A 16,633-nucleotide genomic window follows, 5' to 3' on the forward strand; every position below is an offset into this window, starting at 1 on the left:
ACAACTGTGCAAGAGAAGCCTTCCTCGTGGAAACAAAACACTGATTTCAATATAAATAGAGAGGCTTGGTATGAATTTACAAAAATTTCACTGAAGTGATGCTGCTTAACAAAAAATGACTTTCGTGCTCCACAGCTTGTACCCTAAAGCCACAGCCAACACAGCATATTTCAGACACTGTGACCAGAGTGTGAGAGTAACCCTTCGGGGCACATTTTTCCAGCTCTACCTCTAAGAGCATTCGGGTCCTGTATGCCATGAAGTGTAGGGGTAAAGTCCCATTCCTCCTGATGGGAATAACACACTGTGCAGTTCTGTGGATGGAACAGACTTGTGAAAACTGCTGCACTGTGATCACTTGTGTGACTGAGCATGTTTATGATACTGAAAATAAAAATGCCACACATCCTTCAGAAACTCCGAGCATTAGTTTTAAATAGAGGATTTCAATAAACCTTCTTTAGACAGCTATAACATTATCCAACTTTTGTACGAAAAGCTCCAGGCCATCAGACAGCAGCCCTAGGTCATGGCTGGGAATCAACACTCAAGCAGCACTCGGCTGTCTGCTTCCTGCAGTGCGGGGCACCTGTAATGCAACAGAATGAAGAAAAACCAGGCAGATCTGTGTGAATCAGCCTTTGAAGCATCAGTCCATGATGATACAAGTGGTAGAACACACATTCAACAAGTTTAAATCAGAAATTCCTATTCTGGCAGGAATTATCCTGGTAGACTGTAGTTTTAATGGACTCTTAGCACTGACTTTTCACAGCTGGTTTAAATCTGGGCCTAACTCCTTGACTGAGGCATCACCAAACATGCCCCAGTCACGCGTCTTGCTCATCCTCAGCACCTTCTAAAAGACAATTTATCTCACTGTATTAAAAGGGCCTTGGGGACTTGCACAATGTGAAAATAGGTCATGGATCTTTGCAGCACAGCACTTCTCTTCTGCACGGCAGCCTGCACTGCACAGGTGTGCTGGGAGCGCGCTGCCTGCCCAAAACCCAGTCAGGAGCTGATGAAGCAGAGCTGGAAGCTGACCTTGCACCAGTATCACTGCTACCACACAGCCAAAAATTATACCTGCTTAAGGGAAAGTGTGAGTTCAGAGAGAACCACAGTGCTAATTACTTCTATAGCACTCGTGATTGTCATGCTTAATATGCCAAAGTCTGGAAACTTTAGGAATTATTTATTTTCCAGAGCCCTGACAGAACAAACACAAGAGCACACTAGAGATGAAGCAACGCAGGTAGCTGTGAGTCCTTACAGCCATCACCTTGCTGCTGCAAGGCAGCACCCCGGAGAGGCAACCCGAGGTCACGCGTGGAGGGGACAGTGCCCAGATCTCTGCAGGTGCATCTGAGGATATGGGATGAGATGGAGAGAGGTGCTCTTACAGAAGGTGAAAAGCAGCCCAGCAGAAACTGGGCAACTTCTCAATGCTGTGGCAGTGCATCCCTTTTCTGTGTGATGTAAATTCCTAAAATTATCAGTGCTGTTTTTCACAGCTTCACACGTCTTGTATCTCTCCAGCAGGCACTGAGCAGATCAGTGGTTTTCTTCTGGCTGGGGGCAGCAGGGGAATTATCCTTCTTCAGCTGAAGCTCAGAAATCCACGTTCAGTACCTTCCCAAAACTATCTCATTGCAAATAATCCATCTGTGTGTTGGCAAAGGGTAAATGCAGTGCTGTAGCACAATTGCTCAACTGTGAAAGAATAATTAATAATAAACTACCGCTCCAAATGACAACAATGAAGCATCGCATTCTTGGGAAGAACTGGACATTTCAACAAGAAGCACAGTGAAGGGGTAGAAAGTTCACTCACTACTGGCATTGACAGAGAGCAAACAAACAAATAGAAAGCCCAACAACTCCGTTGAGTCACTGGAAAACCAATGGCTTCCTGTGCTCTTTTGCAGGACTGCAGCCACAGAGCTAAGGTTCCCAGTGGGAGCAAGGCCATGCTGCCAGATGCCATGGCACCGAGCTGTGCTGCCCGCCTCTGCCTTCACCTGCTCACATACTGCCCTGCATGGGTACTGCTGGTTTCTCTTCTGAAGCACTGCAAAACTCCTCTCTGTGTTTGTAACGGAGAGAAAAACTACTTGCAGCAGCCCTGAGTCACTTCTTATGAGAGAATCTTCAGGCTTGTTGAACCTGCAGGAAGCGAGGAGAGCACTTAGGTCCAGAAGGTCACGGAATAGCTGAGATTTTCTACGCACCAGCTTGCAGAATATCTCTTGTTCTCCAAATCTACAATCATAGAATGACTTAAGTTGAAAGGGACCTTAAATATCATTGAGCTGCAACCTGCTCAGGGCCCCCACCCAACCTGGCCTTGGGCACCTCCAAGAATAGGGCACCCAGAGCTCTGGGCAGCAGTGACTGGGCCTAGGAGAGGTTAAGTGAGTACTGTTAAGTGAGTACCAAACAGCCTGCTCTGAAAGGAGCTTCCCATGGGAGGCTGCAGCAGAGGCTCCTGGAGGGCCCTCTCAACATATCTGGCTGATTCTAAACCCACACTTACAGGGAAGTGCAAATACAACTGTCCAGATTGATTCCTTACAGTCCATAAGCTGTTCTGAGCTTCTGACAGTAAGAATTGTTGTAAAATTCTAATGGCTATCATTAGACTTTACTACCACATCTTATTTTGTGTTGATATTACCAGAACTTGCTTTGCTATTCTCAAATTCAGAAACAACAGCTTCTTCTCTGATCATACTGAATTCAGGAATTGTAAAACTTGTACTACTATTCTTTCACTTAAAAGTCATAGGATAACCAATTAATTATTGAAAATGGATACATAAATGGAGACAGCTGCTGAGCTTTAGTTGTCTATCTGCTAAGCATCATTTAGTTGCATTGTATCAAGCCTCAAAACGCTTTGAACCTAAGTTGGCGTGCTTCTACTACAGAGCGGTGTGATTACGAGGGAATACCTATCACTTTTTATGTGACAACTCAAAGGCAAAACTGCAGCTGGCACATAAAGCACACACTTTGCAGGGAAGCACACACTTCTGTATGGGAAGAATCCTGATCTTTACCTCCAGTTTAGGGAACCAGGTGCCATGGTGCTGCACCCCAGGATGGGGACAGAGCCAAAATGCTGGGCCTCTGAAAAACCCACTTCACACTACAGTGGCCACCATTACCTTGCTGCTCCTTTGCTGGGCCTGAAGCTAATGCCCTTCACTGGTCATGCTTCTGGTGAAGCTCACTTGAGTTTCTCTAGATCAATGTTTGTGCCCAGAAAACAGCTCCACACCTATGAAATGATAAAGATGTCTTCCTCTCAGGTGTTGGTTCTGCTCCCTCCATCACACTGGATTTGCTAAGACTTAGTTACCACAACAGCAAACCACCACGTAACAATCCACTACAAAACTTGTAGGCACTGTTAAGACAGAAGACCTTTCTGAATTAAGAAACAGTACAGGTTGTACACAAGTGATCCTTGGCTGTAACTTCTTGTGAGAGCCTACTACTCCTGGTACTAATGAAGAATTGAACAGGATGTTGTATTTGATAATCTAAAAGAACTTAAGGGCTCTATGTGGAACTTTCTGGGAAGGCAAGTCTGAAGAAAAAAAGGAGTTTGGATAAAAACACCTCAGCTATTATTTCTATTTGAGCTCTGTATCCAACAAAAGGCAAACTGCAGTTCTGTTAGTCTTAGAAACCTGCAAGTATCTATTTTCTAAGGAATTTCTATTCCAAATTCTCTGAGAGAACATTTTTTCCATAAACATAACATCCAGATTTTATTCTCACATCTCTTTTTTACTTTAATTTCTTTGAGGTAATGTCATTTTCTTCTCTCTTCTTGTAATGAAGCAAGGGTCTATCACACAAATTGTCTTCAGTTTAAACTGAAGCCCACACCTCAACAAAACTGAATGAAAAAGGTCTCAAGGTCCCATCTAATTTTCATTGCTTTTTATTTGAAGTATGTTAAGATTTATTCCTCTTAACCGCACAAGAATGGTGAACTTTCCATTCTCACAGGGAGTTGTGAAAATGCCCTTCAGAAAAAAAATGCTGTCTTCTCCAATGCTTTCTATATTGCATCCACTAAATTTAAACTCTATTCTCTTCTGTATTTCACTAAGAAAGGTTACTGACTGCCAGAAACTGCCAAAAAGACTGAAGACCAACAGAGAGCTGATAAAAATCTCAGAACAATTACCCTATTTCTTACATATCCACTGGGCATTTTGTAACACCAGTTCATACAATTCTTACCAAGCCAATAAATACCTGCACACATGCTCTGTCCTTCTTTTTCACTTGTTTTGCCTTTGTTTTGCAACAGATGATTGAACCATCACAGGGCTTTTTTGTTCTTGAACTCCACTTGTTCCAACAGTAGCTGAGCAAGTCCTTAATTAGCCAGCAATTGTCTTGTCCAGTACTGGCAGAGAAATCATCAAAAACTATTTAAGGACCGAATGAAAGGTACTGCATCCTGTTAAAGATCAGAGAGTTTTTCATGACCCTTCACCAAGTAACAGCATTTAATTTGTTCAGAATCAGCTGTTGAAATTATCTGCTGAAACTTTAATGGGATGGAAAATTCCTTTGTTTGTCATAAATATGCACAGTATCAAACCCAGGAGGCAAAACCTACATTTTAAGGCAGAAAAATCTTTTAACAAAAAAGCCAAAGCTATGAAAATACTTTCTCTATAAAAACGGAAATAAGCAATCAATTGGGAAAAGTAGTAGATTCATCCCAAAGTTAATACAGAGAAAGCCAGGAAATATTATAACTATATGGCTGCATTTCCCACAGAAACATTTTACTGGGCCAAAGTGCACAAATACATTAAGGCATATCTTTAAATACAGCTAAATTCTACATTCCTGTACGGTTAACACATAATAGCTATGCTTCTCTTAATAAATCATTAAAACTTTCAGTTCTTGCCCCGGAGCCACATAATTGTTTTGTTTGGTGTTAAGCTGTTACAGAAGATTTAATGCAACGTGGCAATACTAATGGCTTTCTGAAGAACCTTATTAAATGATATGCCTATCATAAACAATGGCAAGAGTAAGGTGGCTGGCAGGATTTCTTCTGGCTGATGTAGAATCTCCTTGCAGTGTTTGCCCTCCCGAGAGGAGAGGGATTATTTCTTTCCCTTTTCCACAATGCTCATTCAGATTGCAGAACCAAGATGCCAGACCTTCTTCCAGATCAAAAGTACTTTAACTTCAAACATCTGTCATCCTCTGTTTTGTGCTTCCAGGCTCCTCTACAGTGCGATATATATTCACTGGTTTTCCTCCTTCCCATGGCCCTGAACTGAGAAGCTAAATTAGGATGCACATTTCTAACACAGACCTAAACAAAGAACAAAAGAGACAGTGCTCTTTGCTCCTGGAACAGCAGCGGGGGACACCAGCGCCAAGCAGGTACGAGAACAACGGCCTCCTCAGATGTCTCAACCTGCACAAGGAATGTCCCAGGAAGGGGCCTGCAGCCGTGCAGACATAACAAACCTGGAGCCACAGAATGTGGAGGATCATCTCCAAATGAAAATGGATACTCTACACCTAAACAAACATTTTCTCAGGCTCTTGGAAAAATACGGCAAGGAAAAAAGATTACAAAAATGTACCTGAGGACATTCCTGTAGCTATATTGACACAGCTCACGCCATCCAAATGCTTTGGAGAAAATCCAACAACCTCTTATTTCAGGGGCTAAGCACTGAACAATGGCAAGAACTCCCTTGTTGCTTCAGTACGCTGTGTTTTCAGAGAAAACAGGAATATTATTGCTCTGGTATACTCAAAAGAAAAGATCTACTCCGCCCCAAACAATAAATCAGGGATCTTCTACAAAGTGCATGTATTTGTTTTGTAAATACAGAGCACTCTGCCTTACCTCCTCCAAACAGCTACGCTTGCACTTTAACAGGCACTTATGTGCATTGCAGGACCAAGACCAGAGTGCTCAGTACCTGGCTGTATCAGCTCAAAGGGCAGCACCTTTTCAAGGAATACTTGACGGCTTTTTTTTCTACTAAATTTCAGGCTACACCAGCACTGATTTCTCCAAAGCACTTGGGGAATTAGTCACAATCATTTCTGACAGCAACAGTGAGAAATGTTTTTTGAAAAAAATAACCAAGAAGCTAATGGGGCCCTACTGCTGCTAAATGCAAAGAAGGGAGGGCAGGAAGATGTCCTGAAAATAAAACACTTCTTATTGCTCTCATGGCCATGTCAGCATATAAAATTTCTCTGAAATCAATAGTGCTCACACATAGATGTGTAGCAGTGAGGGTAACAGTTTGTCTACAATTCTAAAATGTAATACAAGGTTTCTGAACGTGTGAGTTGCTAACACTGATTAAAAATTATAATCATGGTTACAAACATAAAGATTAAAACTACAATATGGCAATATCTACTGCAGAGTATGTTTTCATGGGGGGTTGGACTCGATGATCTCTGGAGGTCCCTTCCAACCCCTACAATTCTGTGATTCTGCGATTCATATGAATGCAGGGAGACAGACAAAAAGGTGTTACATCCAATGGAATGAATCTCTTCTAACTCCCCATCCATCACATACAGCTGCACCAGAGCTTCACAGGAACACATCCATGGCCATAGGAATTCACGTCCCAGCATTTTACCAAACAGCTCTATTCCCAAATTCTCCAAGTAGAAATAGAAATTTTGAGCTAGTACGCGTCTGCAATTGAAGCGAAGCTCATGGCTGTGCTCACAGCCTTGAGGGCATCTGAGCTTCACTTGGGGATTTGTGATGGATCCACCAGCAAATCCTGTCCCAGTAACAAACAAAAATCAAAGTACCAAAGAGGTATGTAGGTTTTAAACACACACACACACACACACACACACACACACACACAGAGGTAAGGCATTTAAAAAATAGAGGTGTGCTATATTTGAGGACTTGCTAAGATACATTTCATTAAAATATTTCTTAAATTGTATTTTTTTTAAACTGGAGTGTTTATCAATATGAAAAATAAGAACCAGGATCCATTTCATTGAAAGAGCACAGACTTTTGTAGGAATTCTATTTTGTACTGAAAACAAAAAAAAAAGGCCCAGATCTCTATAAGGATATCAAAAACCTCCAGGGACTGCTTCCCAAGACAAATGTTGCCTTCTCTAAGAAGAGATCTCTGAAACACCCACGAAGTTCAACAAAAAATAAGAGCTTTTGTAATTATAAGGAACATCATTATCTCACTGATATATACAAACCCTTGATTTAGTTATTTGTAGTTTCTGACAAACAGAACCCACAGGGTTGCAGTAGATTATTTTTAGGAAGACAGATGAACTGAGGTATGAAAGCACAGGAAAGGCAAAAAGGAACAGAAGGGACTTTTGTGTGTGACCCACAGGAAACAGGGATCTGCAGATCTCCTGCAAGTCACCTTGTGCTGTGACATCACTCAGCCATGAACACCTCGCCCTTAACAGGTTCCATGCAGGCCAGTCTTCCACAGCTGGATATGACCCAAAGTGCAGGGAAAGCCCATGCAGCAGGAAGCTGCAGCTGCTACAGACAGCCCTACAGCTGCCAGCAAGAATGGACTCAGTCCATCAGAACTGCCCATACTCACTTAAAAAAAAAAAAAGAAAGATCTCAATTGACAAATGGAATGCAAGGCTGCAGCTGCCATGCTGAGTCAACCAAAGCCACAGGGGCTGAGCTGCAACTGTACAGTTCTGGCAATGGCTCAAAAGTGGCAGCTCAGCTTTATTTAGCAAGGAAGCTCAAATTGCGCAAGCCTTGTATTCTGGGATCAAGAAAGCCCTGGCAAGCACTCGTACCTGCAGAAACTTTTGAGCAATTACATCCTTGCTGATGCAGGAGTTTCAGCAGGCAAGTCGTAGGGATAACCCACAGCATCTCTTTCAGAAAAAAAAAAAAGAAAAAAAAAAAAGAAAGAAAATTTAAGAGAAAGTTTAATTGACTGATCAATTGCAGGTTCTGCTGTAAAATTAATGGTGCTAGAAACTAGAAACTCATAGCCATGTAATAAGCGTTCCCAATGACTTCAATTCTTTTACATACAGTTCTGTATGCAGCATTTAGTGCTATCTCCCCCCACTTGAAATCAATTCATATGAACAACAACTGCTGAAGACACCTCAGTATATCTTAAAAGGTACTTAATCCAATATTTATATGCTTAGGAAGAAGAAAAATGCACTGAACACAAGAGCATGACATAAATGAGGTTATCGGCTGCAGAGAGCCACCTTTTCTTCAGGAAGGATTTACACAAGTGAAAAAGAAAAAGATGAAAAGAATGTTGAGAGAGCAACAAGCTGATCAACCAAAGATTTTTGCATAGTTAAAACAAAAGTTTCTTCCACTCAGGAGTGTTACCACAACAGAAGTTTTTCGAAAGAGAAGGGCATACTGCTTTGACAAATCTATGGAGTGCTTTACATAAAGACCTGCTGGTGCTGTGCGTATGAAAGGGCCGTTTCTACCAGTTCCTGGCACCTTTGCCATTCTTTCTGCTATCATGATTGAGATACATGGAATATTTTTTTTATTCCTGTTCTTTCAAAATAAAAAGGAAACATAAAAGAAAAGCAGAGGTCTGAACAGACCTGAGAGATTCTGTGGAGGTACTTTGGAAAATCTTCACCTCTAAAGCAAGGCGCAAAAAAATGTGGCAATACCTCGTGCTCTAAAGAAACAGTTACAGCTGAGAGAGTGATGTGAAGTGATGGGAATTAAACAGTTAAGTCAGGGGTAAACACAATACCAGTCGTGGTCCTGAAGTTTATGAAATCAACAGTAACCTCTAATGAAGTATTCTCCATGACTCCATTTGCTTCTTGCTGTACTTCTAAAAATCAGGCTTTTTCACATCTACTTTCTCTGACAGCTACACTGGGATTTCATCCCATAAGACTCCTGTGCTCTAATTTATTTCTCATATGTAATATTCCATGAAACTCCAGATTGCACATTACAGCCCTAACACTCCTTCAAGTTGTTCTGCAGAAAGCTGGACACCAGAGCTCTGTGCCAGCAAGAGGATTTGAAGTAGGGTCAAGAATGCTGAATGTTTATGTCCTACTTGGTCAATAACTAAAATCCTGTATGCAGCTGACCCTGCGAGTGATCAGGCAGTCTTATAATTAACCTTATTAACAAAACTTAGCTAAAGTATTAGTAAATACAGACTGTGTAATCCAGACTTTTACAAGGATGGCTGTACACTGAGAATTGTGCTTGTTCATAGTTCTGGATTCCAGACTTTCTGCTCTAAGCAAGAACCACATGTCAGCCATTGCTATAGGTTTTGATGTTCAAGGAAAAGTGAGAGGCAAGTTGGTACAGACACAAACAAACATTAAGCTCCTAATATGCCAAGAATTTAGAGGTAGAAATGGAAAGCTAAGTACCTGATTGAATTTGTGGTAAACTGATGCTTTTGGCCACACAGTAAATAGCTAGAATGCCAGCATCAGATCACCATTCTTTCCCTGAAGAATGCCATCTATGTTCTGAATCTATTAAAAGAATAGAACAAAAAATGATAGGAAAGAAAAAACGAGAAAAACAGCAGTTCTGCAATAGCTCAGTAGCTCATCAGACTGGGATGGAATGCTATTTCCTATCAAACCGAGTGTGCTTTTGTACCAAAAGAGCAGAATTAATCAACAGCTTTCACACACATACATGAAACCCAGGAGGCATTCGAGACCTGGATGCTTTTGAAAATCTCACCACGTGCTTATCTAAATCTCAAGGCATTTAAATGCTTCTTAGAAGTCTGGCTCATGAGACTCAGAAGTGCACCCAACTCAGAACACTGCCAAAACATGAGCTCTGTTTAATTTCAGATTCAAATCATAAAGAGCTGACAGTGGCTGAACTAACAACTACTTTATTATTATCACTTAATGCCTTCTTAAACGGTATTTTCTCCTTGCGTTTCTTCTATTAAAACATAGCAGAATGTTCCCTTGTTTACAGTCACAAATAATGGCTGCACAGGTGGTGGGTCCTTTTTTTTTTAAGATCTGTGCAGACACAACTTAGCAGAACCAGAAGTCATAGAGGATGTGAAGTAATCATTTTGACAACCTGCAAACATGTTTCCATAAAAGTAAACTACATGTTTGAAAATTACACTCTGGAAGATCCACAACTCACACAGCAGAGCTCAGACGGATGGCTCACAGCTCATAAGATCTCTGCTAGCTCAAATGAACAGACACGTTTTGCAAAGAATCTGTGATCTGATGGCAGTCCTACCTACAAGAGAGGCATGTGTAACAATACTAAATTATAAGAGCTTCCATTTTCTACACCACTCTTTTCCTGCAACGGATTCAGGAATTTCTTCTGGGACTTTCCTTCCCCTCCTCCTGTTGTTACCTCTCAAATCCCAGTCATCTGCACTATAAAATTAGCTCAGCTTGGCACTTCTCTTACTTATATCACTACTGCCAGAGTTAGAAGAATAAAGCTTTACAGGAAATTGGCTGAAACTATAACTTTAGAAAGGGTTAAACATTTAGCACTTCACAGTCAATTCATTTGAAATCCTATTTAAAAATTAGCACTTTGATTTTATATTTTATTTGTGAATCTGTAAGAATTTAGCTCTACTTTAACTAAGACTTGCTGCAAACTCTCCTTTCAGCCTGAGGATCCCAGCCTCCAAGTCCTGGCAAGAAGAGGTCCATGGCTGTGCCGACCATCCTCTGAAAGCCAGCACAGCTCTGATAGAGGAAAACAGGCAAAATAGGAAAATAGGATGAAAGGTGTCCCTGGCAAGAAGGGATGCAAGCAGTCCAGTACATTCCCTAGACAGAACCAGCTAGGTTCCCACAGAGCCCCACTGACAATTAAAAGCTTGCTGAAGCTCCCAATGCAAGACCAAGTAGACAAACTGGGGAAAAGAAAGCAAAACTGGTGTTTGTCTGAACTACCAAGGTTAAATCAATGCCACAAACACAAATTCTAGGGCCAAAACCTGGTCTTTGTTAGAATATCATCTTCATGGACTCCTCAAAAACTGAAACAAGAAGCAGAGAAAGGGTGAGCAAGAAAATCACTTTACCACAGTCAGTGACTGTGTTACACACAGCTCTGTGCCAGGAGCAGTCAGTCCTGTTAAGGTACTAAACTCCTGTGTCAGGTTTTCCTGGCAGCCCTATTTGCATGCTCTTCTCAGATCACAGTACATAATTGCAGAGCTGTCACATTCCCCCATCTCTTGAGTATTTCTTTTAAGCTTTGCAGATTTTCTCTGAGAAAAATTAAGCAAGCCAAGCACTGATCACTGATAGCTCTGCACATCTTTCTTTCTCCCCATCACCATTTAAATGAGGAGAATTCAAGTCCCCTTTCTATAGTTTTCGTACATTCTTTGTATATTTTAGGGCCAGTAATAACCATATTCACCCCTTACATTCACCTGGTTGCCTTCCAGTTTAGTCTCTTTCCCCCAGTACTGTTTTTCCATTTAGTCTGTCCTCCTCCTAGTTGCCTTACCCCTCTGTATGACTTCTATCTCTTTGCCTCTTCTTGGTTTATTAGAGCTCCCTTTCTATTACGACACACATTTCTCTCTCCACCTGTGGTATTTGTAAGCCCCTGCTCCAACCCCACACAAATCACGTGCACACAAAGAGAAACATAAAAATAAATCTTTCCTATTAATTTTCTTCCACATGTAGCTCTTCAAATAGGTAGCTTCATGAAACAGATTCCAGGATACTGTAGGTTTAGTTACAGCCATCTAGAGCCCATTTCCCATAGATGCACAAGCTCAGTTCACATACAAAATATTGACACCTCTGAACCACAGAAATTTCAAAGGAGAAGAAGACTTTTCTTACATTGAAGTTAGAAGGATTGGAATGGGATAAAGAGGCACTGGTGTAAAACATAAAGGCTGATTTTGATCACAGCAAGTTTTTGGTCTTATTACAATCTACTTCTTGTGTCCATCTTATGTAGTGCAAAAATAAAGTTACCAGCATAGCTATGTCCAAACTACCTGTCACAGCACTCCAACAACAAACCCTGCTGCGTGATCTGAGGGTTCAGATGTCAGGTAAAAGCAACTCTGCAGTGTGCAAGTCCAGATGTGAAGCCAAGCACTTCATTCCATCTTCAGAGCAAGACTCAAACCAAGCTTAAATAAACAACACTGGTTTTCCTCCTTGTAGACAAATGGGGAAAGCCAGCTTACAGCTTATATTCCTCATTACCTTCCAAAACCAGCTGGAGATCAGAGCCACTGCAGCAAGATTTGTTTTTCCTTCTTCTAGTCGGTTCCATTTCATTCTGGGATATGCGTGCATTCACAACGAACTGAAACCAAACCAAGTAGTGCTGAGCTACACAGTCTCCAAGCAAAACACATCACTCACTATTTCCAAATTTATTTTAAAGTTACTGTTTTCTGCACATTCACCCCACAACACATTGCCACTGCAAACACAGTACAGTTTCCTGTGTCACAGCCAGTAGCACAGTGATATGGGGCAGAAAGAGAAGTGCTTTGCTGCTTCTTATGCTGTCAGTATTACAGTTCCTAATATTTTCACAGTGTGTCTTGTTTGGGACAGCAGGGTCCCCATTCATTTCTTTCTTAAAAATATGACCAAGGCTTATCAGACAGGTGCCTTTGTACCTTTCAAACTACCACACATCCTACAGCCAACGTCCATATAAAATATTGCTTAGTATAAATTCCTTGACATACTCTGTAACTGCAGATAAGATGAGTTCCTATGTGTGAAGTCTGTTTCTACAGACCGTTGGTTTGTATTTGCACAGGCATACACAAGTGTTGAAAAACAGGTCCACGATACTATAGTGAAAATAGTAATATAATGTTTTATTTCACTATAGTATTGTTTTTATTATAATGGAAGTACATAAATTAGCAAAAGAATTCAAGGAACCTGTACAACATATTTATATAAATATATATAATTTTCTTTTTTTTAATAAAAAGTTCATCTATATATTCAGGTTGGATATTAGGAACAACCTCTTTTCTGAAAGAGCAGTTGGGCACTGCAGTGGACTGCCCAGGGAGGTGGTGGAGTCACCATCTCTAGAGGTGTTTGAGAGCCATGGAGATGTGGCACTGAGGAATGTGGTCAGTTCACAATATTGGTGGCAGGTGGATGGTTGGACCTGATGGTCTTAGAGATCTTTTCCAACCCTAATGATTCTACATTTAATGATTTTCCAACTATGATTCTATATTTATGTATATTGACATAAACTCAACTAGAACATAATTCATGGTAAGTATGTAAGGGCATTCTTATGCCAATTAAGCCTGTTTGACTTAGTCAATTCAGGTTTAAACAGCAGAGGAAAAGTAACTTGGTTTTTATACCTAATTCTTTCCCACCTCAGTGCTTGATATAGATTGATAAAGGCTTGCAAATCTGATGGACACACTTTTTTGGTAGTGCAGATGTAATTCCATGCCTATTAGACAGGTTAGCAGTACATGTTCATTCAACAGTTTGTAAACTATTTCCCTAAGTCACCAATTTCCTACCTTGAGATTTACAGTCACACAGCAAGAGCCTGCTTTGTGTCTAATAGGGGTACCTTATGAATGAGGCCTTCAGGAATTGCTCCAGATGCATGTGTGTCCCTTCTGGTCTTGCCATCAGTATGTATTCATCCTATGAAATTGTTCATAATTAAAATCACGTAAATGATGATAACTCATCCCTCCTTTCCTAAGTGTTCTCTCACCAGCCTTCCCCAGAAGGAGCTGCACGTAATTCTGTACTCTCCAGTACTCTGCTCGAGTTCATACCTATGTTCTTTATTGATGAGAAAGACTGCATTACACTTAATTTATATAGTCCTCTAACTCAAGGTTGAAGGAATGAAGAGTCCCAGGACAACAAGTCCTGTAACAAGCATCCCAGAGAAGACTGCGTTCTTGCTGATGTTTTGAGAAACAGATAATAAAGCGAAACAGCTAGAAAGCTGCCTTTGCTTTCAAAGAGGGCTGCAAGAAAACTTTCCTCAAGTTACTGCCTATCAGCTTTTGTTTCTATCACCATGACACGCACTGTTTATGACTGTTTCACTAACTTTGACCTTCTGCCTTTAAATGGCAGAAGTTCTTTCCCACAGACACACGGACGCTTGAACTTAAGGACACAACAGATAAGTGCAACTGGTTATGTTAACTGCCCACACTACTTGCCAAACAGCTTATAAAGTGCTGTAATGCCAGGTCCCAGAGAAGCATTACGGCCTGAATTCTCAATTATCTGCACGAGTGAAGGACTCCAGTTGGAGGTCTGTCACATGGACAAAATACTGTCACCATGCATTCAATTCTTCAGATGTGAAGTGGAACTCAAGTCTCCTCCTGCCTTCAGATCTGTCAGCAAAACACATTTTGATTTAAGCTTTAAGTCAGACCCTGGAGCAATGTGGGTTAAGATTACTAGACAAATACAAAATGAGTTAGAAGCATACATCATGATTAATATTTGAGCAGAAAATGTTTTAAGGAATGTATTCCACCACTTCTACAAGGCTACAAGGTATTTTTTCCCCCTCTTAAAATGCATACACTATTCATTTAATACCATTTTTCTCTACTAAGCTTCAACAAAAAATGTTAAATAATCAGTAATTATATGCAGATAATTTTGGCAAGACCCTCAACTGTCATTGCAACAGTGCTGCTTTTTCTTTCTTTCCTACAACATGTAGTAGTTCTCTCAGCTTCCTAATTACGTGTTTGTTATTCATTTTAAACATTAGCATGGAGTTGAGGAACTAGATACTGAATCACATGAAAAGGAATGTGTTGTACAATTAAAGGAAAAAAAAAAAGAGCAGCTGTCACCAAGCAGCAGCTTGATTACAACAACAGAGTGCTACCACAGCGCAACTGCAGAGGGCTGGCATTTGCTTTTCCAACAAGCTCTGGCCAAAGGAATTGAGCTCCAATAAAGAACAATTCAAGCACGGGGGGTTTTCCACCTCTTCAGTTCCCCACAGATGAGCTGGATCACCCAAAGGTTATCAGAACTTGCTAGTTATGTCCCCATACTATCTGCCTCAGCACGATCATTGTCCTAAAGATGGACATTTATCTCTAAGTCCCACCACCTTTTAAACCAGCTGAATCTGGGCATAGCCAATTTGTCTAGCTCTACAGTTGTGACATGCAGTCACATCCAAAGTCTTTCCTTCAGATGTGGTGAACTATCATTCCAAGTGCCTCAAACCTGGCATCTGTATGAGCCTCAATATCCTTCCGAGGCACCTATGCAGGGGAGGTGTGCTCAGGGCCCCCACCAGCTCTGTAACTTTAACTTTGAGTACATCAGTGTGACGAGAAAGCAACACAGGCTTCATGTACGAATTTCTAAACCACTGTGCTTTTCCCCTCAGTGCCCTCAGGGGCTACTGAACTTTGGGGGCAGCAAAACCACTGAGAAGTACATTCCAAAAATTGAGTTCTTCCTGATGCAAACCCAGAGTTTTCAGATTTCTGAGCCTCCTACTCCTTCCTGCTGGTAAGTCCAACTTATGTGTACTAAAATATACATCCATTCTAGAGAGCAATATTTTCCTAATTAAAGCCTTCACCTGTGTCACGGGCACGAAGCTCTGCACAGAAAGGCTGCCTGCATGCATATGGTCTTTTGATGACTTCTCACTATGGTTCTTCAAAGCAGCATCTGATAACCTTTCCCACTCCTTACAGCTCACAGAACAAGAAATAACACTGGACAAGCTCAAATTAATGCAGCTCTGAGGCGGTATTTTTTACATATTACAAAAAGGCCATTTAGTTTGACAACCATACCTCTCCTCCAGTCACTGAAAGAAAGTGGAAAAGGACAGCAAAATGCTGAACCTCCAGAAAACAGAGGAAAACTTTAACAATTAAACATCTGATGTGCGTGAGATGATGCACACACCAGGACCCAGCGTGGTATCAGTGGGAATGAATTAAACGCATAGAGATATTGAAGAAAAGCACAGTGTTGTGGACAAAGGAAATTCTTGTCCATATACAAATAAAGTGCAAGACTCTGGACTCTATAATGCGATTTTACATTTCTATAGAGAGTGAGTCACTTCGCACCAGGCACTGACACGTCACGGCATTACTGGGTGTTTGACTAAAACTTGTCTGCTAAAGCTATTCTTTGGCACATGCGCTCTACAACAAAAACTACTTTGTGTTCCCCAACCTTGAACACTTCCCTGACAAATCTCCACTGTGCTTCCTAAAGAATTCTGCTGCTGGCACATGCATTTATAAATCAGCAAATTGAAAATGATGCTGTACACATCTCAAAAGGAAAACATCTCCGTGAGAATTCACATACACCGCCACAAGCCAACCTACCTGAATTTTTAGGGACATTACTCCATATCAGTGCCTTCTTAAGACTGTGGAGTGATAATAAAGTGTGAGACTTGAGACTGTCAGCTTTTCAAAAGATGAGATACAAATGCATTTCATGAATCCTCTGACAAAAATTCTGATTCATTGATCTAAGACTTCACATGGGCAACAACAATGATGTACACGAAACCATAATGCTCCACACAGACAGAAACATA

The 16,633-nt window shown here is 41.0% G+C and overlaps 1 protein-coding gene across 4 annotated transcripts in view; it reads right to left on the bottom strand.

Annotated features, from left to right (window-relative positions):
* The window catches only part of SH3GL3 (SH3 domain containing GRB2 like 3, endophilin A3), a 45,020-nt gene that overhangs the window by 14,708 nt on the left and 13,679 nt on the right, over window positions 1–16,633 (bottom strand). Inside the window, exons 2-3 of one of the 4 annotated variants that reach the window (XM_042823973.1) lie at window positions 13,631–13,707; window positions 12,265–12,367 (exon numbers count right to left, since the gene is read on the bottom strand). The exons of 1 other annotated variant lie outside the window; for it this stretch is intronic. In XM_042823973.1, the coding sequence (XP_042679907.1) occupies window positions 12,265–12,357 (93 nt within the window). In that variant the 5' untranslated portion in view covers window positions 12,358–12,367; window positions 13,631–13,707. Of the gene's footprint in view, window positions 1–4,278; window positions 4,433–7,845; window positions 7,897–12,264; window positions 12,368–13,630; window positions 13,708–16,633 lie in introns of those variants that run through there. 2 more of the 4 variants (XM_042823976.1, XM_042823977.1) reach the window with 2 other exon arrangements.

The sequence above is a fragment of the Centrocercus urophasianus genome, unplaced genomic scaffold (genome assembly GCF_019232065.1).
Source record: "Centrocercus urophasianus isolate 14NV4802_14NV808 unplaced genomic scaffold, USGS_Curo_1.0 seq_23, whole genome shotgun sequence".
NCBI lineage: Eukaryota > Metazoa > Chordata > Aves > Galliformes > Phasianidae > Centrocercus > Centrocercus urophasianus.